Source organism: Salmo salar, chromosome 06 (assembly GCF_965601325.2).
Source record: "Salmo salar chromosome 06, fSalSal1, whole genome shotgun sequence".
Lineage (NCBI taxonomy): Eukaryota > Metazoa > Chordata > Actinopteri > Salmoniformes > Salmonidae > Salmo > Salmo salar.
The window spans coordinates 36,695,136-36,720,144 of record NC_138296.1 but is presented as its reverse complement, the minus strand read 5'-3'; the positions used below and the strand labels follow the sequence as shown (position 1 = coordinate 36,720,144).

Here is a 25,009-nt window from a genome sequence, read left to right as displayed (position 1 = left end):
ATCCAAACCTGTCCCATCTTGGTCTGGGAGTCAATGTTCTATGCTACTGAATCACAGGTAACTTGGAGATACCGGTAGCAACAGTCATACGGAGGGTAGTAAGTGTGTACATTAAGGTCACTTGATTGTGTTTCAATACCAAAGTCTCACGTAAAAACAGGGAACTTAATTTAACCATGTAACCTTGCTATGGGAGGTTATTGACACACACATCACTGGTGTCTATGCAGTGTGGAACGCGTATAATACGCAACCCACACAACTCTCTTCCTGTGACTGAGGTAATTTAAGTGATCTCCACCACAGAAATAGAAACGCTCTCCCACACTTGAACAAAGACGAAAAGAGCTGCTAGAAGATGAAAGGATTTTACTAAACAAGTGAAGTAAAGAAGTGAGATTGCAAATAAAACTGTATTATAGCTGATGTCCATTGAATTACAGTGAAAACTACATTGGAGATCACTGTATGACTCAGCACACGACATCTTAGATTGAAACAGGTCAGAGGCCCTCAGAATAGCCTCAATTAATCTGGGCATGGACTTTACAAGGTGTCGAAAGCGTTTCACAGGGATGCTGGCCCATGTTGACTCCCATGTGGACCATTCTTCATACACACGGGAAACTGCTTCAAAAACCCAGCAGCGTTGCACTTCTTGATGGAAAGCGGTGCGCCTGGCACCTACTACCATACCCCATTCAAAGGCACTTAAATATTTAGTCTTGCCTATTCACTCTCTGAATTTCACACATACACAATCCATGTCTCACTTGTCTCTAGACTTAAAGATCCTTCTTTAACCTGTCTCCTCCTCTTCATCTACACTGATTGAAGTGGATTTAACAAGTGTCATCAATAAGGGATCATAGCTTTCACCTGGATTCACCTGGTCAGTCTATGTCATTGAAAGAGCAGGTGTTCTTAATGTTTTGTACACTCGTTGTATTGTATCCTGTGAGCAGCAGACAGTGGAGTTGAGTGTGCCACTGCCTTGATGTTCTGGAGTAGAGCTTGGCAGAGCGCTGTGGTTACTGTGGCGGGAGGCTGGCAGCCTTCTCCCAAGAGTTTCAGGGAGTGCAGGCGGGGGGGGCAGGTTGTTGAGACGGGGTGGTAGGCTCGGTGGGTTTGTGTCTCGTCTCTGATGGGGGGGGGGGTTCAGGGGCTTCTCTTCCTACATCCGTCCCTCTGCTACCCTGCTGCTGCTCCTGTCTTTCTAGGAACCTGAATCTTGGGGGTCTGGGGTGGAGGGGTTTGGGGAGGGGGTTATGGCTGGTTGGCATTTAGTGTACTTTTCCTTTCTTTGTTTTTGTCTCACCTGTTCTGCTTTCCACTGTGATATGTTCTCTTGCGTTCAAGTACGCTCCTGGCTCTGAGCTCCAATGAAGCAGTCTGTATAAGGCTTTGGTTATGAAACCAGCATCACAAGCACGAATGGAGCGACAGGTGAGGATGCAAACACAAGACTCTCTCTGGTCAGAGAGTGACCTGGGGTTGGACTGAACTAGGGAATACACGATGTTAGGATGCGGTCTAGGTGCCGTGGTCCCCCTCGTTTATCACAGCTGAGCAAATTTTCCATCATGGCTCCCAATCTTGTTAGAAGGACAGGTGCCTAGTAGAGTGTACGTGGCTGAAAACCTACTGCTCGACTCCCAGTGTGTTACATCTGCTCCTGCCATGCCCTCTACTGCTCATCCTGTGTCTCCTTGACCTGCCATCACTCCCCCAATGCTCTCTCTCTCTCTCTCTCTCTCTCTCTCTCTCTCTCTCTCTCTCTCTCTCTTCTCTCTCTCTCTCTCTCTCTCTCTCTCTCTCTCTCTGTAATTGTGTGGGCGGAGACAGGTGTGCTGGAGTCAGAGCACATCCCCACCAGCTGCAACCTGTTCCATAATCAAGACCTCTACAAATACTCAGCCCTGCCACTTCTACGCTGCCAGATCGTAATCTCTGCTCAGTCAGTTTACGTTTCCAGCCATTTGTTCCTGTTTAGATCCTGTTGTGCCTGTTTTCCCTTGCCTGACACGGTTTTTCCTCTCCGCTACAGTTCTACCCGCTCTGACTCTGGTCCCTGTCTCCAGTCCCACGTCTCGTCAGTCCTGCTACTCTGTTCTGGATCCCCCACTCTACTGCTCCCTTGGATTCCCCTCCGGACCTGCTTACCCTGTCTCAACCCCTCTCGCTTCAGCCTCAGCCTCCGCACCTGTTTTCCTGCAACCTGCCCAAACTTCCCCTGGCCTGCACCCCATCTTCCCCCTGTGTTTAAATAAATACCTTGGTTACCACATCCCAGTCTCCTCGTTTGAGTCTGCTCTTGGGTTCACCTGTTCCACTCCGCGTAACACATTGGTTCACTGCTGCAAATGTCTATTCTTACATAGCCCTCCCAAACCGGCGAGAATATGAAATATTATTTTTCTCAAACAACCCTCTACGCCAGTTTAACCGCAATGCAAATGTACATGAGCAGAATTGGAGTGACTGGGAAGTGGAGTCCCCATTCAACTGGGATGAGAAGACTATAACTGTAATTTTCAGACAGGCAGAGTCTCTGACCATGACATAGAACTGTATCTGCAACATTACTACACTCTCCTTCAGCTTGTCTTAAAACCAGTAGACACCAATGGGATATGGTATGGCCTAAGAGGGTACAAGGTCCAGCCCAAGAGAGGAACAGATGGTGCTGTAGAGATCTCCAACAACATCGTGCTAGGGCCACACAGCTCCAGAATCTTCTACCTAGGACAGACCACCCGCTGCTATGTCTTTAAAGCCAGTGACCAACAGTTGAAGGATTGCAAGACTGTCAAGTGCTGGAGATGCAGTGAGTTCAGCTACAAGTCCAGAGAGTGCACGAATGAAAGCAAGTGAACACTCTGCAATGGTGATGGGCACACCTACTTCAATTGTCCACAAGCCTACAGCAACAGAGCAAAGAATGGTGGAAGGGGAGCAGAACCTGAAGCTCAACAACTAACTCAGCCAGCAGACAAGCCCGATGACCCCCAGATCCCTCCCTCCCCTAACAAGCTGAGCAGCAGAGCGGTGAGGAGGAGGAGGACAAGGGAGCAGAGAGAGGTGAGGAGGAGGAGGACAAGGGAGCAGAGAGAGGTGAGGAAGAAGGGGACAAGGGAGTGGAGAGAGGTGAGGAAGAAGGGGACAAGGGAGTGGAGAGAGGTGTGGAAGAAGGGGACAAGTTAACAGAGAGGGGTGAAGAGGAGAGAAAACACGAACCCGAGTGTAACAGCCAGTCATGCAGTCAGTCTGACAGCACACCAGAGAACAAGAATGACGAAGAGAATGATGACAGCTTTGAGTCCGCCAGTGAAGAGCCATCCCAAGACTCTCCCCTCCCTCCTGCAGCAGTCAGGTCCACTCAAATGGAAGCTCATGATGACGACCCACCAAACCATGCCAGTACTCCGGCCACCTCCCACCTCCCTCCCTGGTGGCTACCCACCTAATTAAAAAAACTGCTCTAAATGAGTACCATTAAATAGACTGCATACAAGCAAAACTTTATCAATATTTACAGGACTTTTTTATTATCAGTATTTATTATGATTATCTCTAATGACCAACAAATGGAAGTATTTTTTAAACGTGTGCCTTCTATTTTGCAATGTGTATTTAAAAATATTGTCAACTAATGAATTTTATTAATTATTGATTGAAAATAGATACTTAATTAACATTATATTAAAACTAAAAAACTAAAAAATCTAAAAGATATGACGTAAAACAACTTGTCTGTATCTAATAAACAAGAAAAGAAACTGTCTTTTTTCTAGAGCTGGGTATGGGGCCAGAGAAGCGAGTGCTGGGCCCAGCCCAATTTCACTGACTATTGTGGTTTTAACACATCAACCAGAGATGGCCTTAATCTCTCCCAGAGATACAAACACATGAATACATACACAAACATACCACATGTTATTGTGCATCTGCAAGCAGGCAAAGTCCAATGCAAACAGGCAAAGTCACATACACATGTGCATGCATACAGTGCACACACTAACAAACGTGAACAGTCACACACACAGGCATAAAGTCACACAGGCTACACCATTCAGGACACACTCTTGAAGACATACAAACAGTAAAACAGTAAAGACATCCAAATTCTGTGAACAAAATCGTCCGATACAGAATAGAGGAGAAACAATAGGCGTTTTCACACTTGAACATTTTCCCTGCATGGGGCAACCACAGGGGGAAATGATCTAATGAAAAAAAACGCCCATCACTGATAGCAACAAGGAGTCCAATTTTTCCTCACTAATCACACATTACCACACATTAATCAATAAAACATATCCAACAAATGAACATGCAAAGAGAGTAAGAGGGAGAGAGATGGAGATGGTCAGGGGGCTGCCGTCAGCAGTAGGCCATGGGTACAGCTGGCTGTGTGTATCTCTGTATACGTGGTTGGTTGGTGGCTGTGGTTACAGTCAGGGGGCTGGGTGTACTTTCTCATGGCCCACATCTTCTTTTTCTCTGTCACCAACAGGACTCGCTCCCCCACCCACCCATCTCACACATTCATTTCCCCTCTTTCTCTCTCTCTCTCTCTCTCTCTCTCTCTCTCTCTCTCTCTCTCACGTTGCATGGCAAAGGGTGAGAAGGTGAGTGAGAGGACAGGAGCTTGTGACTACTCTAGATTTGGAGAACAACAGAAAAGCGACCCGTGGTGTAATAATAGATGACATTTGTTGAAGAGGTCTCCTGGCCATGCCTACTACCAGACATCTCTTGACACATCCATGTGTTGTGGCTGCTCTGAAGCTCTGCCTTCCTGTTATACTCTCTCGCTCTCTCTAAATCTTTCTTCATGGCATTTCACTCTGTTTCTAGTCTTGTGTATACGGCCTAGAAGCCTATCACATGATGCTACTCTCTCTCTTACTGTGAAAGGATAGTGGGAGGTCAGGGGGTGTGAGAACTCTGAAACTCTATGGTACCCAAGGCAGTCATACCTCCCTGTACACTACATTACAGTATAATAACCTAACACCACCGCCACATGGAAATGTCATGTATCCTTATTTATTTAGCATTTACCATCTGTCATACTATAGATGAGTGAAGAGGAGGTGACTGCTCTGTGTGGTCCCATCTTAACACTTCCCCTCATTCACAGCGAAGATATCAGTCATAGTGTTAAAAAGCGCTTATGTCACTGTCACGAATCTCGCTAATCTTGATCCAGCAAAAGCGTTATGAGATCATAAAAAGGCACTTATATGTTGGGCCTTGATGGTAGTAAAACGATGTACAGTGCCTTCAGAAAGTGTTCACACCCCTTGACTTTTTCAATCTTTTGTTGTGTGACAACCTGCATATAAAATGGATTACATTGGTATTTTGTGTCACCGATTTACACACAATACCCCATAATGTCAAAGTGGAATTATGTTTTTAGATATTTCTACACATGAATTAAAAATGAAAAGCTGTAATGTCTTGAGTCAATAAGTATTCAACCCCTTTGTTATGGCAAGCCTACATACGTTCAGGAATAATAAGTTGCATAGATTCAGTCTGTGTGCAATAATAATGTTTAACATATTTGTTTTATGACTACCCCATCTCTGTACCCCACACATACAATTATCTGTAAGGTCCCTCAGTCGAGCAATGAATTTCAAGGACAGATTCAACCACAAAGACCAGGGAGGTTTTCCAATGGCTTGCAAAGAAGGGCACCTATTGGTAGATGGATAAAAAAAAGCAGACACTGAATATCCCTTTGAGCATGGTGAAGATATTAATTACACTTTGGATGGTGTATCAATACAGCCAGTCACTACAAAGAGACAGGCTTCCTTCCCAACTCAGTTGCCGGAGAGGAAGGAAACTGCTCAGGGATTTCACCATGAGGCCAATGGGGACTTTAAAACAGTTAAAGAGCTTAATGGCTGTGATAGGAGAAAACTGAGGATGGATCAACAACCTTGTAGTTACTCCACAATACTAACCTAAACGACAGAGTGAATATATTCCAAATATTCCAAGACATGCATCCTGTTTGTAACAAGGCACTAAAGTAATACTGCAAAAAATGTGGCAAATACATTTACGTTTTGTCTAAATACAAATTCTTATGTTTGGGGCAACTACAACACATTACTGAGTAGTTTCAAGCATGATGGTGGCTGCATCATGTTATGAGAATGCTTGTCATCGGCAAGGACTAGGGAGTTTTTTTTTTATAAAAAGAAACGGAATAGAGCTAAGCACAGGCAAAATCCTAGAGGAAAACTTGGTTCCGTCTAAATTCCAACAGACACAGGGAGACAAATTCACCTTTCAGCAGGACAATAACCTAAAACACAAGGCCAAATATACACTGGAGTTGCTTATCAAGACAACATTGAATGTTCCTGAGTGACCTAGTTACAGTTTTGACTTAAATCAACTTGAAAATCTATGGCAAGACTTGAAAATGGCTGTCTAGCAATGATCAACAAAGAACTTGACAGAGCTTGAAGTATTTTAAAAAGAACAATAGGCAAATATTGTACAATCCAGGTGTGCAAAGCTCTTATAGACTTACCCAGAAATACTCACAGTTGTAAATGCGGCAAAGGTGATTCTAACATGTATTGACTCAGGGGGTTGAATACTTTTCGAATCAATATATATTTGTTTTTGTTTTCCATAATTTGTTTTGAAAAAGTTATCATTTTTCTTTCACTTTGAAATTACAAAGTATTTTGTGTAGATTGTTAACAAAAAATGACAATTAAATATATGTTAAGCTCACTTTGTATCCCTGTATTCTAAACTCTGATGGAGTGGATCTCTATGTGTATGAAGGGACTGTTGTTTTGGCCCGGTGACTCAGGTTTCTGCTCTCTACCCCGCATTGATTTTGAATGTGATATGTATGAATTGTAATATATTTCCTTCTAAAATAAAACATTAAATTAAAAAATAAACTCTGATGGAGGGAGAAGTCCATTTACTGACACTCATACTCACAAGTGCAATCAAGCACTCACACACACACCCAAACACACCGGGTGGACGTGTGAAGCCTCTGTCACACACACCACACCCAAAACACCAGTCTCTCTGCCTCACACACATGAATAAGCAAACAAATAGCCAACACACCAAATAAATAGAGTATTTTGTATTCAACTGACTTTGCAGGTTTGTATAGAGATACAATATCAACAACAGAAATATCCAGAATAGTGATAGTTCATTCAGCTACTATGCCCAATATGTAAGGGTATGCAGGTAACTGCCAAAATAAAGGAAACACTTGAGTAAATGAGGGATACAAACTATAGCCTCCTGAGACCCAGCAATTCATTTTGTCCTCTTTAGTGGACATCAGTTCTTGGTCCTTATCTCTGAGGCCATACAAGCCACCCTATTAAGTCCTGTTGTCACTTTGAGAGGACATTCTGGGCTTTTCAATTATATCACGTGTGGTAGTGTGACCTTGACAACTTTATCTTGCTGGTTCTTAAAAAAAAGGCTGCCGTCAAAATTAGCCCATTTTATGGAAATCAGATTTTTGTGAGTTTGATATCAAAATTGTTTCTAGTAAGTGAATATCTCAGGAATAGTTAAGTGAGTTGTCAGGACTCTGTAATAATTTTGTCACATTAAATAAGAGCTAAGTAAGAGCTTATCAAGAAATGTCCTCTGTAGCGGACACCCGGATGGCGCAACTATGTATTTTACCTACCCATTGACTGTAATGTTCCTATTTATGTCCTAATGACCACTACAGAAGACAATTTTGCATTAACAATAAAAGATAAATAACAATATATATATTTAAAAGTTCTTGGTAATGTTTTTTTTCAGTCCAAACACTTAGTGGGGGGGGGGGGAGTATTTGATCCCCTGCTGATTTTGTACGTTTGCCCACTGACAAAGAAAGGATCAGTCTATAATTTTAATGGTAGGTTTATTTGAACAGTGAGAGACAGAATAACAACAAAAATATCCAGAAAAACGCATGTCAAAAATGTTATATATTGATTTGCATTTTAATAAGGGAAATAAGTATTTGACCCCCTCTCAATCAGAAAGATTTCTGGCTCCCAGGTGTCTTTTATACAGGTAACGAGCTGAGATTAGGAGCACACTCTTAAAGGGAGTGCTCCTAACCGCAGCTTGTTACCTGTAAAAAAGACACCTGTCCACAGAAGCAATCAATCAATCAGATTCCAAACTCTCCACCGTGGCCAAGATCAAAGAGCTCTCCAAGGATGTCAGGGACAAGATTGTAGACCTACACAAGGCTGGAATGGGCAACAAGACCATCGCCAAGCAGCTTGGTGAGAAGGAGACAACATTTGGTGCGATTATTCGCAAATGGAAGAAACACAAAAGAACTGTCAATATCCCTCGGCCTGGGGCTCCATGCAAGATCTCACCTCGTGGAGTTGCAATGATCATGAGAACGGTGAGGAATCAGCCCAGAACTACACGGGAGGATCTTGTCAATGATCTCAAGGCAGCTGGGACCATAGTCACCAAGAAAACCATTGGTAACACACTACGCCGTGAAGGAATGAAATCCTGCAGCGCCCGCAAGGTCCCCCTGCTCAAGAATACATATACAGGCCCGTCTGAAGTCCGCCAATGAACATCTGAATGACTCAGAGGACAACTGGTGAAAGTGTTGTGGTCAGATGAGACCAAAATGGAGCTCTTTGACATCAACTCAACTCGCCGTGTTTGGAGGAAGAGGAATGCTGCCTATGACCCCAAGAACACCATCTCCACCGTCAAACATGGAGGTGGAAACATTATGCTTTGGGGGTGTTTTTCTGCTAAGGGGACAGGACAACTTCACCGCATCAAAGGGACGATGGACGGGGCCATGTACCGTCAAATCTTGGGTGAGAACCTCCTTCCCTCAGCCAGGGCATTGAAAATGGGTCGTGGATGGGTATTCCAGCATGGCAATGACCCAAAACACACAGCCAAGGCAACAAAGGAGTGGCTCAAGAAGAAGCACATTAAGGTCCTGGAGTGGCCTAGCCAGTCTCCAGACCTTAATCCCATAGAAAATCTGTTGAGGGAGCTCAAGGTTGGAGTTGCCAAACGTCAGCCTCGAAACCTTAATGACTTGGAGAAGATCTGCAAAGAGGAGTGTGACAAAATCCCTCCTGAGATGTGTGCAAACCTGGTGGCCAACTACAAGAAACGTCTGACCTCTGTGATTGCCAACAAGGGTTTTGCCACCAAGTACTAAGTCATGTTTTGCAGAGGGGTCAAATACTTATTTCTCTCATTAAAATGGAAATCATTTTATAGCATTTTTGACATGCGTTTTTCTGGATTTTTTTGTTGTTATTCTGTCTCTCACTGTTCAAATAAACCTACTATTAAAATTATAGACTGATCATTTCTTTGTAAGTGGGCAAATGTACAAAATCAGCAGGGGATCAAATACTTTTTTCCCCCACTGTATGTCTCAGGAGGATTTTGAAAGCAGGTGCTTCCACACAGGTGTGGTTCCTGAGTTATTTAAGTGATTTACATCCCATCATGCTTATCATGTATAAAAATGTTGCCCAGTTGCCCACTCGGGCAGTCTATGGCACTGCATCTCAGTGCTAGAGGCATCACTACAGACCCTGGTTCGATTCCAGACTGTATCACAACCGGCCCGAAATTGGGAGTCCCATAGGGCGGTGCACAATTGGCTCAGCGTTGTCCGGGTTAGGGTTTGGCCGAGGTAGGCTGTCATTGTAAACAAGAATGTGTTCTTAACTGACTTGCCTAGTTAAATCAAGGTTAAATAAAATCAAATACGTTTGGGCTGCCATGGCTAGAAGAAGAGATTTCAGTGATTTTAAAAGAGGGGTTTCAAAGGAGCATAGGGGATTTAATAAAGGGGGTGTGTGTGTGTGTCTGTCACGACTTCCGCCGAAGTCGGTCCCTCTCCTTGTTCGGGCGGCATTCGAGGTCACTGGTCTTCTAGCCATCGCCGCTCCACCTTTCATTTTCCATTTGTTTTGTCTTGTTTTCCTGCACACCTGGTTTACATCTCCTCATAATTACTATGTGTATTTAGCCCTCTGTTCCCTCCATGTCTGTGTGGGGTATTGTTTATTGTCAAGGTTGGCACGGTTCCGGCTGGTTTGCGCCGGGTTTTGTTTTGTACCCGTGCTTTCTGGCAGCCGGTACTTTGTACTTGGTTGTGGTACTTTGTGCTGCCTCACTTGTTCTTTGGGCATTTGTTTTTGTGACGCGGTTGCGTTCTGTTCTAAGAATTGCCTCAGTAAAGTGCTTTGTCCACTCATCTCTGCTCTCCTGCGCCTGACTTCCATGCACCAGCTACACCCATCGTTGACAGTGTCTCAATTACCAGATCTCAACACATTTGAACACTTATGAAAGATTCTGGAGTGGCGCCTGAGACCGCATTTTCTACCACCAACAAAACACCAAATGATTGAATTTCTCATGAAAGAATGTTGTCGCATCCCTCCAATAGAGTTCCAGACACTTGTAGCATCTATGCCAAGGATAATTAAAGCTGTTCTGGCAGCTTGTGGGGCCCAACGCCCTGTTAAGACACTTTATGTTGGTGTTTACTTTATTTTGGCAGTTATCTGCATATAAGTATAGAGGTGAATTGGACATGAATTTAGATGCACCTGCTTATCATATATGAGGCAGAATAATCTGCACAATCCCCCTCTGTCTCTTACAGCTGTGATTCACACTCTCATTAGATTTTCTCTCTCGAATTGACACATCCCTTTCACATCCGCTCTGGTTCCCATCACAGCAAGGTCGCACCCATCCAGTCCCAACATTGGTTTTTCTTATCTCTCTAGGCCATCACAAATAGACATACACACTAAGAAACACACCGCTGTGTACAATAGCTACATCATATTGGCCATCTCCCTCCATGTAGTTACTGTAAGCATTCTAAAACTCCACCTGACCCAGATACCACACACACACACTACCTGCAAAATGGAACAAATAGAAGTTCAATAACATAAAATGAATGGCAAATCCAATAACACAATCCCATGCTATTACTGCACAGTAGCCTACCTTTGTGTGATCACCAGGACAAGACAATGGACCAATAAATACATTTCCTCCCACATTCATTTAGTGACTCTTCAACATAGAAGCCTATAGTGGTGGTGCTTGACACTCTGGTAGTCTTTGCCTAATCATCAATGACCCCTGGTGGATATGGAGCATCAATGCATCTTATCGTGCATCTTATCGTGTGTGTCAATACTATATATGTGAGCTTGTACGCATTAAATCACCCCAGAATCGACCAAATAGAGATTTTATTTAGATTGACATATTTGCTAGAGGCAAAATATACACTCCAGTATGGAAAATAAGATATTATAGGTTTGGATGACACACTGGTGTTGAGGTGGACAGCGGATCTGTCTCACGCAGAAGGCATCTTGCCGTGAACCCGGAAGCGATACACACATGTGTAGTCCTGGTGACCCCAGTTGCTGAGGATACGGAGCTCCACATAGCGATACACACTGTTAGGGTTCTGAGAGAGAGAAGTCCACTGTTATAATCATTTTGACACTTTTATTATATCAGCCCGCCTGTTGCATAAACAATCACCCCAAAAGTTAAACTGCTTAAAGCCAAATGAAATTGGAATAATCTGTGTCAATGTCTGGAATCATGTTATCTGTATCTCTACCACGTGTATCTCTACCATGTGTATCCCCACAGGGCACAGACGTCAAGTAAACGTCCATTCCACTTTGGTTCAACATAATTTTATTGGAATGACGTGGAAACAAAGTTGATTCAACCAGTGTGTGCCCAGTGGGTCTCTACCATGTGTATCTCTAATATCTCTTTGTTAGTGTCTGACTCACAGGCAGTTTAAATGTCTGGATTGGATCCCCAGCCTGGTTAAACATGAAAGTCCCGAGCAGGGTTCCCTCTTCACTGTCAGTAGTCATGCCCTACACACAGAGAGAGAGAGAGAGAGAGAGAGAGAGAGAGAGAGAGAGAGAGAGAGAGAGAGAGAGAGAGAGAGAGAGAGAGAGAGAGAGAGAGAGAGCGAGAGAGAGAGAGAGAGGTTAAAGGTACTCAGCATGACACTCCAAAAACATTCCTGTGTGGTTCTGATCAAATATACAGGGGTCAGAGGTGACTCACGTAGACGGCAAAGTCCTTAGGAGCGCTGTCTATGTGTCCGGTGAGAGAGACGGCGGTGGAGATGTGCTCCATGGTAACGTAGGTGACGTGGACAGGGTGAGACAGAGCCACAGTCATGGTGCCCTGGGCCCCGTGGAAAGGCCAACACTTACCAGGCTGCACCAGCTGGCCCTTTGGAGAGGAGAGAAAGGGAAAAGTTGGGGGGAAATCAAGACAGAGGAGTGTCAGGCTGATAGTGATCTTTAAAGTGCATTCAATCATGGTCACATTACATTACAGTTTACAAAGGAAGGAGAGAGACAGACGGAGGGAGAGAAAGTGTGAGTAGAGAAGTGAGGCGGGAAAGAGGAAGAGAGACAGGAGACAGAGAGAGAGAGACAGAAAGAGAGATACTTACCTGAATTACAGTCCGGGGGCTCTCTGATGGAAACCACAGGGGAATCCCCAGGAAACTCACTCGGGCCGAACCGGTCTTATATGTCTCAGAGCACCGACTAGTTACAATGCTGCCACCTACACACACACACACACACACACACACACACACACACACACACACACACACACACACACACACACACACACACACACACACACACACACACACACACACACACCACACACACACACACACACACACACACACACACACACACACACACACACACACACAGAGCTCTGAGCATATTCAATAATATAGTCTATACCAGGGATCATGAACTAGATTCAGCCGTGGGCAGATTTTTTCGTGAGCGTATGATCGAGGGGCTGGAACATAAAATAATTCCAAACAGATATAATATTTGACAAAAACATGATCACTTCAAACCTTGCTTACATTTGTATACGATCATGTGTCTCTCTATAATGTGTGGGAATACTTGGGAACAGATTTATTTTATGTCATTGTCACACACTGTATATAGACTTTTCTTCTATTGTGTTATTGACTGTACGCTTGTTTATTCCATGTGTAACTCTGTGTTGTTGTTTGTGTCGCACTGCTTTGCTTTATCTTGGCCAGATCGCAGTTGTAAATGAGAACTTGTTCTCAACTAGTGTACCTGGTTAAATAAAGGTGAAAAAAAATAAAAAATTTTTTTTAAATGTGCCCCCCCCCAAACAAAGTGATCAGTGATGATGTCACAAACCTTGGGACTCGAGGGCGAAGTTGGGCATTTTGTCAGCCAGTGGACGACTGCAGTCTTTCACCACCTGTTTCACATCCTGTCTCTCATCCTGACACACACACACACACACACAAACAAACATACATTTACACACAATTCTATCACATTTCATGTTAATTTGTGGGGAAAATAATACAAAATATCAAAAAAATTCTACATCTACAGTTCCTTGCAAAGGTATTCATCCCCCTTGGCGTTTTTCCTATTTTGTTGCATTACAACCTGTAATTTAAATGTATTTTTATTTGGATTTCATGTAATGGACATACACAAAATAGTACAAATTGGTTAAGTGAAATTAAAAAAAAAAACGTATTTCAAAAAATACAAAATTTAAAAAAGGAAAAGTAGTGCATGCATATGTATTCACCCCCTTTGCTATGAAGCCCCTAAACAAGATCTGGTGCAACCAATTACATTCAGAAGTCACATAATTAGTTAAATAAAGTCCACCTGTGTGCAATCTAAGTGTCACATGATCTCAGTATATATATACACACCTGTTCTGAAAGGCCCCAGAGTCTGCAACACCACCAAGCAAGTGGCACCATGAAGACCAAGGAGCTCTCCAAACAGGTCAGGGACAAAGTTGTGGCGAAGTACATATCAGGTTTGGGTTATAAAAAAATATCCCAAACTTTAAACATCCCACGGAGCACCATTAAATCCATTATTAAAAAATGGAAAGAATATGACACCACAACAAACCTGCCAAGAGAGGGCCACCCACCAAAACTCATGGACCAGGCAAGGAGGGCATTAATCAGAGAGGCAACAAAGAGACTAAAGATAACCCTGAAGGAGCTGCAAAGCTCCACAGTGGAGATTGGAGAATCTGTCCATTGGACCAATTTAAGCTGCACACTCCACAGAGCTGGGCTTTACGGAAGAGTGGCCAGAAAAAAGACATTACTTAAAGAAAAAAATAAGCAAACATGTTTGGTGTTCACCAAAAGGCATGTGGGAGACTCCTCAAACTTATGGAAGAAGGTACTCTGGTCAGATTAGACAAAAATTTTGCTTTTTGGTCATCAAGAAAAACGCTATGTTTGGCGTAAACTCAACACCTCTTATCACCCCGAGAACATCATCCCCACAGTGAAGCATGCTGGTGGCAGCATCAAATTGTGGGGATGGTTTTCATTGGCAAGGACTGGGAAACTGGTCAGAATTGAAGGAATGATGGATGGCGCTAAATACAGGCAAATTCTTGAGGGAAACCTGTTTCAGTCTTCCAGAGATTTGAGACTGGGATGGAGATTCACCTTCCAGCAGGACAATGACCCTAATTATACTGCTAAAGCAACATTTGAGTGGTTTAAGGGGAAACATTTAAATATCTTGGAATGGCCAAGTCAATGCCCAGACCTCAATCCAATTGAGAATCTGTGGTATGACTTAAAGATTGCTGTACACCAGCGGAACCCATCCAACTTGAAGGAGCCGGAGCAGTTTTGCCTTGAAGAATGGGCAAAAATCCCAGTGGCTAGATGTGCAAAGCTTATTGAGACATACCCCAAGAGACGTGCAGCTGTAATTGCTGCAAAAGGTGGCTCTACAAAGTATTGACTTTGGGGGGGTGAATAGTTCTGCATGCTCAATTTTCAGTTTTTTTGTGTCATTTCTTGTCTGTTTCACAACAAAAAATATTTAGCATCTTCAAAGTGGTAGGCATGTTGTGTAAATCACATGATACAAACCCCCCAAAAATCTATTTTAATTCCGGGTTGTAAGGCAACAAAATAAGAAAAATGCCAAGGGGGTGAATACTTTCGCAAGCCACTGTACCTGGGCCAATCTATCTCTGAGCCATTTGCCCATGGCCTCTTTGAACTCAGGGGTCAGGTGTGTGTTGGTTGGTGTCAGAGCGGGAGGAGGCTGGTTCTTTATAGAGGTCACCTGATGCTGCAGCTACAGAAACAGAGAGATCACATATATTATGAAATAAAGGGTGTGTGTGTGTGTGTGTGTGTGTGTGTGTGTGTGTGTGTGTGTGTGTGTGTGTGTGTGTGTGTGTGTGTGTTACCGTGTCGCTGACATCCTCCAGGGCTCCAACTCTTCCTCTGGTAAAGATTAGGTGTTCTTGTAGATCAGCCACCTGCTTGCTGAACTCTGTAGCTTCCTGATCCAGGCGACGATCAAAGCTCACACTCTCAAAGTCCACACTAGAGGCAATACAATACAAACCAATACAACTTTATTTTCGTTTTTGGGAGAGGTTTGTCTTGTAGAATAGAATACAACATAACTTTCAGGAGTAGGAGCTAGGGGCTAGGGGTTAGGGGCTAGGAGCTAGGGGCAAGGCACTGAGCTAGTTTCAGGACTGACACACACTCACCTGTCCACCCTCACTCTCATGTCATCAATCTCGGTCTTCACACACCTCAGGTCCTTAGTCATTCTTTGTAACATCTATAGGGGAAGACAAACTCAATTCAATTGTCTTCAGTCCTTCCTGAGAGGCAATTATTGACACCTAAATTAAAGAATATTGGAGGAAACAACATTTGGCAGTGTTTTTAAACTTTGAAGGTATGTCAATTTAAAGGCGCGTCTCACCTCGGAAATGTCCCTTTGCTGGTTTTCTTTCTGTTTCATAATTTCAATCTCTCTCTGCAAGACACACACATGTAACAAGTCAGATAACCAAATGAATATGTCCATCAGGATTGAGGTCAATTCAATTTCAATTCTAGTCAATTGAGAAAGTTAACCAAACTCCAATTTAAATGAAAAATGTTCATAATTGAAAAGCATAAGAGACTAGGAATTGGAATTTTAGTGTACTTCCCTGAAGTGATGGAATTAAAATGGAATTGACCCCAACCTATTTTCGGTATGCTCTCTCTCTTCCCACCCCTTCTCTCACTTTCTCTCTCTCTCCCTCTCACCAGTATAGTATCCATTTGCATTTCGAAAGCTGAATTCATGATAGGAGTTCCATGCTGTAGAAAGAGATTCAACAAGTCCTTATTGGACAATCAGGCTCATAACTTCAATGCTACATTCACCCAAATCAATGCATAGATAATAGACATGAGACAAACAGTAGGGCTAAGTACAGTATTAGACCGATGAAAAATAGGTCCTACCGTAGTCTTTTGAGTCAGGTCAGGTTGAGTCGGTTGGGTCATCAGATTAAGGTTCATGGTGGGGAATGCAGTCGAAAACAGGAATACTGCTGGGAAGACATCGTAGTACTAGTTACACAGAGGACATCAGGTTGATTAGGAGGACATCTAGATGTGTCAAAATGTGATGTAGCACTCACCGAAGGTCAGAAGAAAGGTGAGGAGGAAGAGCAGGATGGCAAACCAGGAAGGCAACCAGGAAGGCAACCATGAACGGGCTACAGGGGGAAACACATAGAGCCAAAGCTAATACTAATGCTAACAAACAAGGCACAAGCAGAGAGAAAAGCTAACGCTCAGCTAATGCTAACAAACAAACTACGAGCATAGAGACCAGCTGTCTCTAATGTTGTCTCTCGTACACAAACACATTGCACTCACTGCAGCTAGCACCGGTCCTTGTGCCAATGCCACTAGAGAAGCTCCTGCTGGAGCATGTCCTACGCCTTTGTGGCTCTTCAGAGCAGTAGCCAGAGCTGTAGCTCATGCTCGAGAAGCTCAGGCTGGGCTCCAGGGCCACACTGGGGGCCACACTAGGAGGAGACAGGAAGGTCTGCCTTCTCTGGGTGGCCCTCAATGTCGGAGCCAAGTCTGACATAGGGAGGGAGAGGGGAGAGGCAGAGAGAGGGAGATAAGGGAGGTTGAGTATTTTAGACATATACAGTATATTGTGTATACATATCCAATTATTTCCGATTGACACAAATGTCTAATCCAAGCAATGGGGTTAGAGGGTAGGCCTGGTCCCAGATCTGTTTATGTTGTCATGCCAACTCCTATGGCCATTGCCATGGCGTGACAATGACCACAGGAGTTGGAAGGACAGAACAAACAGATCTCAGACCAGGCGACTAGTCGACACAAGGGGCTAATAGAGGTTGGCAATGTGAACACCAACTAGCTAGGACAGGAAGTGATGTCTGCAGTACCAATGTCATCAGCATTGATGTTTCGCTCATTGGTGAAGTTGGTGGCACTGACAGTGCTGCTGGCCTGACTGGATCGGGAAGAATCCTTATGTCCCCCAGTTCTCTTCTTATTGAAAACCCTGAGAGGGACACACACAGTTTTAACATTGTTCTAACGCTACCGTTCAATACAAAAAAGATCACACGCAAGATGAACTCATACACATAATCACCTGACGGGGCTCTCCCTGTAGGAGATGCTGGAGGAAGACTCGTCATCGGAGGACTGGTTATAGTACCCTCCGGTTACTAGCCTCGCGCTTCTCCTAGGCATGACTGAGAGGGGAGGGGGGGGGGGGGGCAAGTGAGATTTATTTATTGATTTCAAATTAGCCTACTTTTAAACAAATAGACCTACTGACTAAAACCAGGCATTTTATCACAGATATAAATAGGCTTCTACTTACCGGAGTCTTGCAATCATAGGCTACAGTAATCTTCGCAGTCTGTAAAATCAGATGTTGCAAGAGCAAGTGAAACTTTGCAAATGAGCCACTGTGTTGAAAACTGCAATTACGCCGTTATTTACATTGTTGCGTAGAAGGAGCCCAGGGCACGTCATAATCGGCTCTCTGCGCGTTCTGGACTACTTGATTGACGGGCAGTGCAATCTCCACCCTAAACCCTAACCTTAACTCCTACCCTAACCTTAACCATAACCTAACCCTGACCGTAAACCTTTAAAATGTCAACTTCGATGGGGTATGTCCCAAGGATCCCGGATAGCGCTGACCCTTGATTGACAGCGGTCCTCCCGCTTATTCGTCTCCAAATGTCCATTGATTGTTCGAATAAGTAACCCCATGAGTTTATTTTATTTATGTATTAGGTTTATTTAAAAGGGACCATGCACAATTAATACTAATCTTACAAGAAATTTGATGCATTGTAATTTGAATTATATTTAGCCTAGCTAAACAGCTCATCAAGGCTTCATCTCCCTGGCCCGGGCAGCTGAACAATAGCCTTCATCTTTTCGGTTTATTGGAGTCTCATTATACAAATTGTAAGCCTATAAACTACTGTAAGAGGGAACATGTGCCAGCCAGGGTGAAATAAATAAGCACAAAAGACACAGTATTTTTTTGTAATCAATTATTATTTAATGTGTTATTTGTTTGTAATAATACTTTTTTGGGGGGGGGGGGGAGTAGGCCTAGGCTACAGACAGAGCCTTCTATTGCAATAAAAGGCTTTGGCTACGGACTGGGCTGAAATTAATTAGATTTCTTCTCAACATCTCACTTCGTCATGACAACCGTTAAAGAGCCAAAACCCCGTGTTTGTCGCCACTGCCGCGGCGCTCCACTCTCAACACCAGTCACCGCCCGCAACAGAAAAAGTTTTTTATGAAGTTTCATTCTTGAGAGAACCGGACCGCACCGGACTAGTCACCCCAGAGCGATGCACCGCGCAATTCACTGTTGTTTTTCTAGACACCGTTTGAGCAGCATACAGATAAGAAAACGTTTTTGTGAAAGAAAAAGCTGTCTGACAAACGTGCTGTGGTAGCAGGTAAGTTTTATTATTTTTGCATTGTGTTATTTAACAACTCTTGAGAATAATTAAGGCATCTGATTTAATAACTGATTAACTTTAAATGCAAATCTTAGCCTAAATATTGGCTACTGAAATATTGCATTCCAATGTCAAACTCACATAAATGTGTAACACAATGCGAATGACACTTCCAATATTCTGTTGTGCACTTTTCCTCTAGCTTACCCTACCTGTCATAACCAGGGCACACTGGTATACTGACTAGACTACTGCCTAATATATGGCAGTGTGTGTCAGGGGGATGAAGAAGACAACCAGGAGCCAGAAACGTCCTCTCATTCAGTTAAATCTACAGTCAACGACATGTCACATATTACCCTATTACCTTAAACTATATTAAACAAGTAGTTTTGAATCATATCTTTCAGCAGGGTAGCGTAACCACTTTTAACTTTGTTTAACAAAGCTCTCTGTAACAGTTCTAAACCACAAGACTTGTTGGTTGGGGGAAACACGTAATGGATTGAATTCAGTTTTATAAATAGTCTGTCTCCTATAAAGTGCTCTTTTTCCTCTCACTTCCTTTTCTGATTATCTTGTCTCTTTCCCAACAGTCAAATCTCCTACACCAGTGTTTTTTAAATGTTGGGTCTGGTCCCACTGGAGGGCTGCAACTGATTCCTTTCAGGTCTGGATCCTGGCACAATAAGCATTGGAGTTGGTGACAGCAGAATCACTATTCCACCATTTTGTTAGTCAGTCCTTCACCCAGCATAAGCCATGTTCAGCCTGTCAGAGCTGGCCTCTCTGAGTGAGCGTCAGGGCAGCTCCAAGCTGCTGAAGCCCTGGTGGGAGGTCTTCATGGAGTACCTGGTGGTGCTGATGCTCATGGTATCTGTGTTGTCAGGCACCCTGTTGCTCTCTCGAGACAGGGTGGTGTGTCTCCCCCTGGACCTCACTACCACCCCCACTAACCAGAATACCTCCTCCAGCAGTGGTGCCGTACCTCAACCCCATCCCCCTAACAGGCCCCCCACCAAACCATCCCCCATACCAGCCAGCCCTTGGACCCCTGCTAGGGGCAGACGCACTCACCTGGACTACCAGCAGTATGTCTACATTAGCCACGTGTGCTACCACAAGGCCCTGCCCTGGTACTCCCGCTTCTTCCCCTATGTGGCTCTACTCCAGTCCCTGGTGCTATTGGCCAGCGGTTGCTTCTGGTTCCACTTCCCCCTCACCTCCGCCCGCATAGAGCACTTCCTGACCATCCTGGCCAAGTGCTGTGAGTCTCCCTGGACCTCCCGCGCCCTGTCCCATGCCGCCCGCCAGGAGGAGGGAGGGGAGGAGACAGGCCCCCAGGATCTCCAAACGCCTCCTCCTACTCTCCTGTCTTCACCCTCCGTAACCCGCAACCGCCAGTCCAGCCTGGACTCAGGCACAGACAGCCCCCTGCTGGTGAGATCGGATAGCGCGTCCACTGCCGCCCCTCCCTCGCCCTGCCCCTCCACTCTCTCCCGGACTTCCTCTCTGTCCTCCATGTCTCTGTCCCGGTCCCGTGTCCCGGCTTCCAAATCCCCTGTGGTGCTGGATGGTTCACGGCAGGTTGCCAGTTTGGACCGGCGTGACGGGGAGCAGGCCAGGGCACTGTTCGAGAGGGTGCGCCGCTTCCGCTCCCACTGTGAGAACTCTGAAGTCATCTACAAGGTCAGGGGTCATTTACTGAACGTGTCTGAACTCTTTTTTGATGTATCTGTTTACCATACCACACCTTCACCATCCCTGTTTTCTGCTCTCTCCTGCTGTAGGTGTACTTGGCCCAGACGGTGTTCAAGCTGCTGCTGGTGGTGCTGATAGTGGCCTACACCACCCCTCTGATGAGCTCCATCTCGTTCACCCACACCTGCCTGCCCCAGGCCCATGCCCTGACTGGCTACAGTGCCTTTGAGTGTACCCATGCCCTGGCCTCTGTCCTCCACAAGTTGCTGCTGGCCTACGTCAGCCTGGTGGGGCTCTTTGGCCTGCTGAGCATCTACACCCTCAGCTGGATCCTCCACAGGTCTGGATAGCAGATTAGTGGCAACATTGTTCGAGTGTTGTGACTGTAATTTGCATTTTATTTTCCCATCTATTTTAATTTGCTTTGCTCTGCAGCCAGTGGTATAAAGTACTTACGGTAATTAAAAATACTTTAAAGTACTACTTAAGTAGTTTGCTTTACTTTACTATTTATATTTTTTACTAACTTTTACTTTTACTTCTCTACATTCTTAAGGAAAATAATGTACTTTTTACTCCTGACACCCAAAAGTACTTGTTACATTTCGAATGCTTAGCATGATAGGAAAACAGTCCAAATCACGCAATTCTCAAAAGAACATCCCTGGTCATCCGTACTGCATCTGGTCTGGCAGACTCACTAAACATAAAATGCTTCATTAGGTAATGAAGTCTGAGTGTAAATGCTATCAGTAAATGAAAAAAACTAGAAAATCATGCTGTCTGGTTTGCTTAATATAAAGACTGTGAAATGATTTATACTTTTACTTTTGATACTTAAGTATATTTAAAACCGAATACTTTTAGACTTTTACTCCAGTAAGTAGTATTTTACTGGGTGACTTTCACTTTTACTTGATTCATTTTCTATTAAGGTATCTTTACTTTACTCAAGTATGACAATTTGGTACTTTTTCCACTACTGTCTGCAGCATATTACACTCTTAGTACCTTTGTTGTTAACTATACAGTGCTCTGTTTGTGGTGGTGCACCCCTCAGCTCCCTGCGTCAATACTCCTTTAACAAACTGAGGGAGCTGGGCTCCATGAGGGATGTCCCTGACTTATGTAATGACCTGGCCTTCCTGTTACACATGGCTGACCAGTACGACCCCCTGCTGGCCCAGCGCCTTTCCGTCTTCCTGTCACCCGTCTGTGAGACACGCCTGCTGGAGGAGAGCCTGGAGAGGCGCTGGGGTGCCGAGAGGCTGCGCTCCATGACCACGGTCGACCCAGAGGGACGGCCCCTGCTGCAGTTGGTGGCCCTGCCGCGCCTGCCCCCCGCCCTCTTCACCCTCAGCCAGCTGGTGGTGCTCAAGCTGGAGCTCATCACAGACGCCAAGCTCCCCGCACAGGTGGCCAACATGACCTCACTCAGGTGAGCCATATAGCCAACAATGAAGCCACCAAATATTAAAATAATCTACATGCAATATACACTTTATAGAAGTGTTTGGCTTGGTGTGTTCTAGACAAGAGGCTTCAACTGTTTTATATGTCACAACAGGGAGCTTCATTTGTACCACTGTACTGCAGCCATGCAGCCTGGTGCTCTGGTGGTTCTGCAGGAGCGTCTGGAGGCCCTGCACCTCACCTTCACCCAGGCTGCAGAGATCCCTGGCTGGGTCTACTCTCTCCGCGGCCTGCAGGAGCTGCACCTTTCTGGCCGGCTGGGCTGCGAGGGCGGGGTGGGCCGTGGCTGGGCCCTGGGAAGCCTCCGGCAGCTCCGTCACCTCCGGGTGCTGGTCCTGAGGGGCATGCTGCAGCGTGTGCCCGGGGAGCTGGGGGAGTTGGCAGGGAGCCTGGTGAGGCTGGAGATCCACAACGAGGGCTCCAGGCTGCTGGTGCTGACGGGCCTGCGGCGTGTGGCCGGCCTGACCGAGTTGCAGCTGCAGGACTGCCACCTGGAGCGCCTGCCCTCTGCCCTGCTGGCCCTCACCAGCCTGCGGACCCTGGACCTGCAGCACAACAGCCTGCGCACCCTGGAGGAGCTCCTAGGGCTGGCGCACCTCCGCCGCCTCTCCTGCCTCAGGCTGGCCCATAACCGTGTTCTGGCCCTACCGGCTAGTGTTGGTGTACTGCGTGCTCTGGAGCTCCTGGACCTGGGGTACAACCAGCTCCAGAGCCTTCCCCCGGCCCTCTTCAACCTCCACCACCTACGTCGCCTCCTACTGGCTGGAAACCTGCTGGACGAGCTGCCAGCAGAGGTAGGAGCGCTGACATTTCTCACCGAGCTGGACCTGAGTGGGAACAGGCTGGAGAGTCTGCCTCCAGAGCTCTTCAGTCGCTGTTTGGAGCTGCGGAGCCTGAATGTATCCCACAACTCCTTGGGTTCCCTGCCTCCAGGGCTGAGCAACCTGAGCCAGCTGTCCCGCCTGGACCTGCGCAGCAACAGTCTGGAAGAGCTGCCCATGGAGCTGGGCTGCTGTTCAGGACTGCATGGAGAAGGTCTGCTGGTGGAGGACTGGCTGCTCCATGCACTGCCACGACATGTGAAGGAGTTCCTAACCCAGCCTGGCTCTCATACCTGCAAATCCTTAGAATCACACTCCCGTCCAGACTCAGATAGCTTCCCCTACTTCTCGGCTACCCAGTGGAGTTTCTCCTCCGCTCTGGAATCACGGATATAGAACTGGAGATTAATATTGTCTAACCTGTCATAGAATACATTCAACATATTGTAGTGTTTGTATTGTTTCGGACAATTCACATATTTTTTTACTGCTTATTTTATTTCGGACATTTTATTTTTTACCACCTATTTTTCTTCTTGACCACTCTTTTCTATGTTTATCACTTGTTGAGTTTGTGGGGTACATCACTGCAGCGTTGACACATCCACAATCTTCCTAGACAAAAAGTGATTTTACATGAAAGTCCATAGACTTTGCTGCAGTAAAACGTTTGATACCTTATGTCCCTGTACAGTTTATATAACATCCATATACGTAACCCTGTGGAAAAACTGAGAAGTCTTTGCTTCCACTTTGAGAGTCCTCTATTCATTTCATTTCAAGGTAAAAACAGTACTTGGAAGGAGGCTGCATAAGACTGGATGAATGCATGTCCTGCTACACTAGATTAGACATTGACATGAAATGATTGTTATTATCTCCACGGTGGAGCTCAGGGATCCCTCCACAGGCTTACAGAAACTCTGGGCTTTCTGGGACTTGTTTGTCTGAGGAGGACAATACCCTGAGCTTCAATGAGCTTATGAAGTTTAAAGGCCTAAACTGTACATGTGGAAAGACTGAAATTGGACAGACTGACTTAAACAACCAATAAGATTAAAATTAACATTTATTCCTACTTGTTTTGCACATATTTAATCTTCAAAAAACTCAAATTAATCTTACTAGCATTGGGTGCAATCTTTTGTGAAGCTAATACTGACGTGAAACTAATACAATAGTGTGCTTGTTCAGAACATTAGCACTTTATTGTGACTATTGAAATTATTAAAACTTGTTAAACTTTTTTGTACAACTAATAATATTCATTACAGTACATGCCCTTCTTGGTGCTGATTGGGACTATGTTATCATAACACCTACTTCGTAATACAAAACACATTCCAATGAATCGTTGCAAAAACATTTGCCCCTTCGGGACAAATACATTTTATTGAATAAATTAAGTGTGTGTGTGTGTGTGTGTTCTACTGTACACAAGACCATGGTCAAACTTATTGACTGAATTAATTTAATAAACTATGAAAGTCCCGCATACTTCCTGGATCATGTTCCATAATGTTTTTGAATGAGATTAAACATTATATCATAATATTCATAAAAACGCGATCATTTGTGATATATGTAAAATTATATTTGTTTTCATGGCTTAATTTACTTCTGCCTAATACGTTTTTTATAAGGTATTAGATTCCAAAATAGAAAACGCAATCGAAAATGTTAATGTAAGACAACAGGCGGATTTAAGATTTGTAGACTTTGCCATTTGTCAAAGTTTAAAAAAAAAATCGCGTTGTTTAGGAGTGCAAAGGCGAATCGAGCTATTGCACACGCGCACTTCACAGAGTAGGCGTTCCCTAACGGAAATATGCAGATGCCTGCTAGAACAAGCTAATAGGATCTCGCTAGTTCGTGCTTGGCTCTTGCCCACTATTTCCCATTGGAAACGACAGGCTGTGGTCTATCTTGGTTAGTTATAAAAAATCTTTGGCAGCAGTGCCTAGCGTCACTAATGATTGACACTTTGACTTGGCCAATCGTGATACGATTAAGAGTAGTTTCGTCAAATTGACACGTAAAACAAACCAATG

General features: G+C 44.7%; 2 protein-coding genes and 1 long non-coding RNA gene across 3 annotated transcripts; 1 reads left to right on the top strand and 2 right to left on the bottom strand.

Annotated features, from left to right (window-relative positions):
• Positions 1 to 11,289: 11,289 nt before the first annotated feature.
• Positions 11,290 to 17,269, bottom strand: LOC106607008 (uncharacterized). The gene is made up of 14 exons (XM_082976146.1): positions 17,248 to 17,269; positions 16,859 to 17,068; positions 16,618 to 16,695; positions 16,439 to 16,527; positions 16,238 to 16,291; positions 15,906 to 15,959; positions 15,685 to 15,758; positions 15,373 to 15,511; positions 15,135 to 15,257; positions 13,308 to 13,395; positions 12,554 to 12,669; positions 12,157 to 12,327; positions 11,871 to 11,960; positions 11,290 to 11,530 (listed from the first exon to the last, which is right to left on the bottom strand). Exons 1-14 carry the CDS (start codon positions 17,267 to 17,269, stop codon positions 11,417 to 11,419), a joined length of 1,422 nt encoding a protein of 473 aa, XP_082832272.1. The 3' UTR covers positions 11,290 to 11,416.
• Positions 17,270 to 17,412: 143 nt separating this feature from the next.
• On the bottom strand, positions 17,413 to 18,141 carry LOC145879753 (uncharacterized). Its single transcript, XR_014392509.1, has 3 exons — positions 17,853 to 18,141; positions 17,619 to 17,721; positions 17,413 to 17,525 (listed from the first exon to the last, which is right to left on the bottom strand). It is a non-coding gene; the product is annotated as an uncharacterized LOC145879753 (long non-coding RNA).
• A 590-nt stretch (positions 18,142 to 18,731) lies between these two features.
• LOC106607027 (volume-regulated anion channel subunit LRRC8D) lies at positions 18,732 to 24,447 on the top strand. Its single transcript, XM_014203570.3, has 5 exons — positions 18,732 to 18,960; positions 19,560 to 20,652; positions 20,754 to 21,004; positions 21,725 to 22,102; positions 22,232 to 24,447. Exons 2-5 carry the CDS (start codon positions 19,726 to 19,728, stop codon positions 23,352 to 23,354), a joined length of 2,679 nt encoding a protein of 892 aa, XP_014059045.2. The 5' UTR covers positions 18,732 to 18,960; positions 19,560 to 19,725; the 3' UTR covers positions 23,355 to 24,447.
• Positions 24,448 to 25,009: the final 562 nt, after the last annotated feature.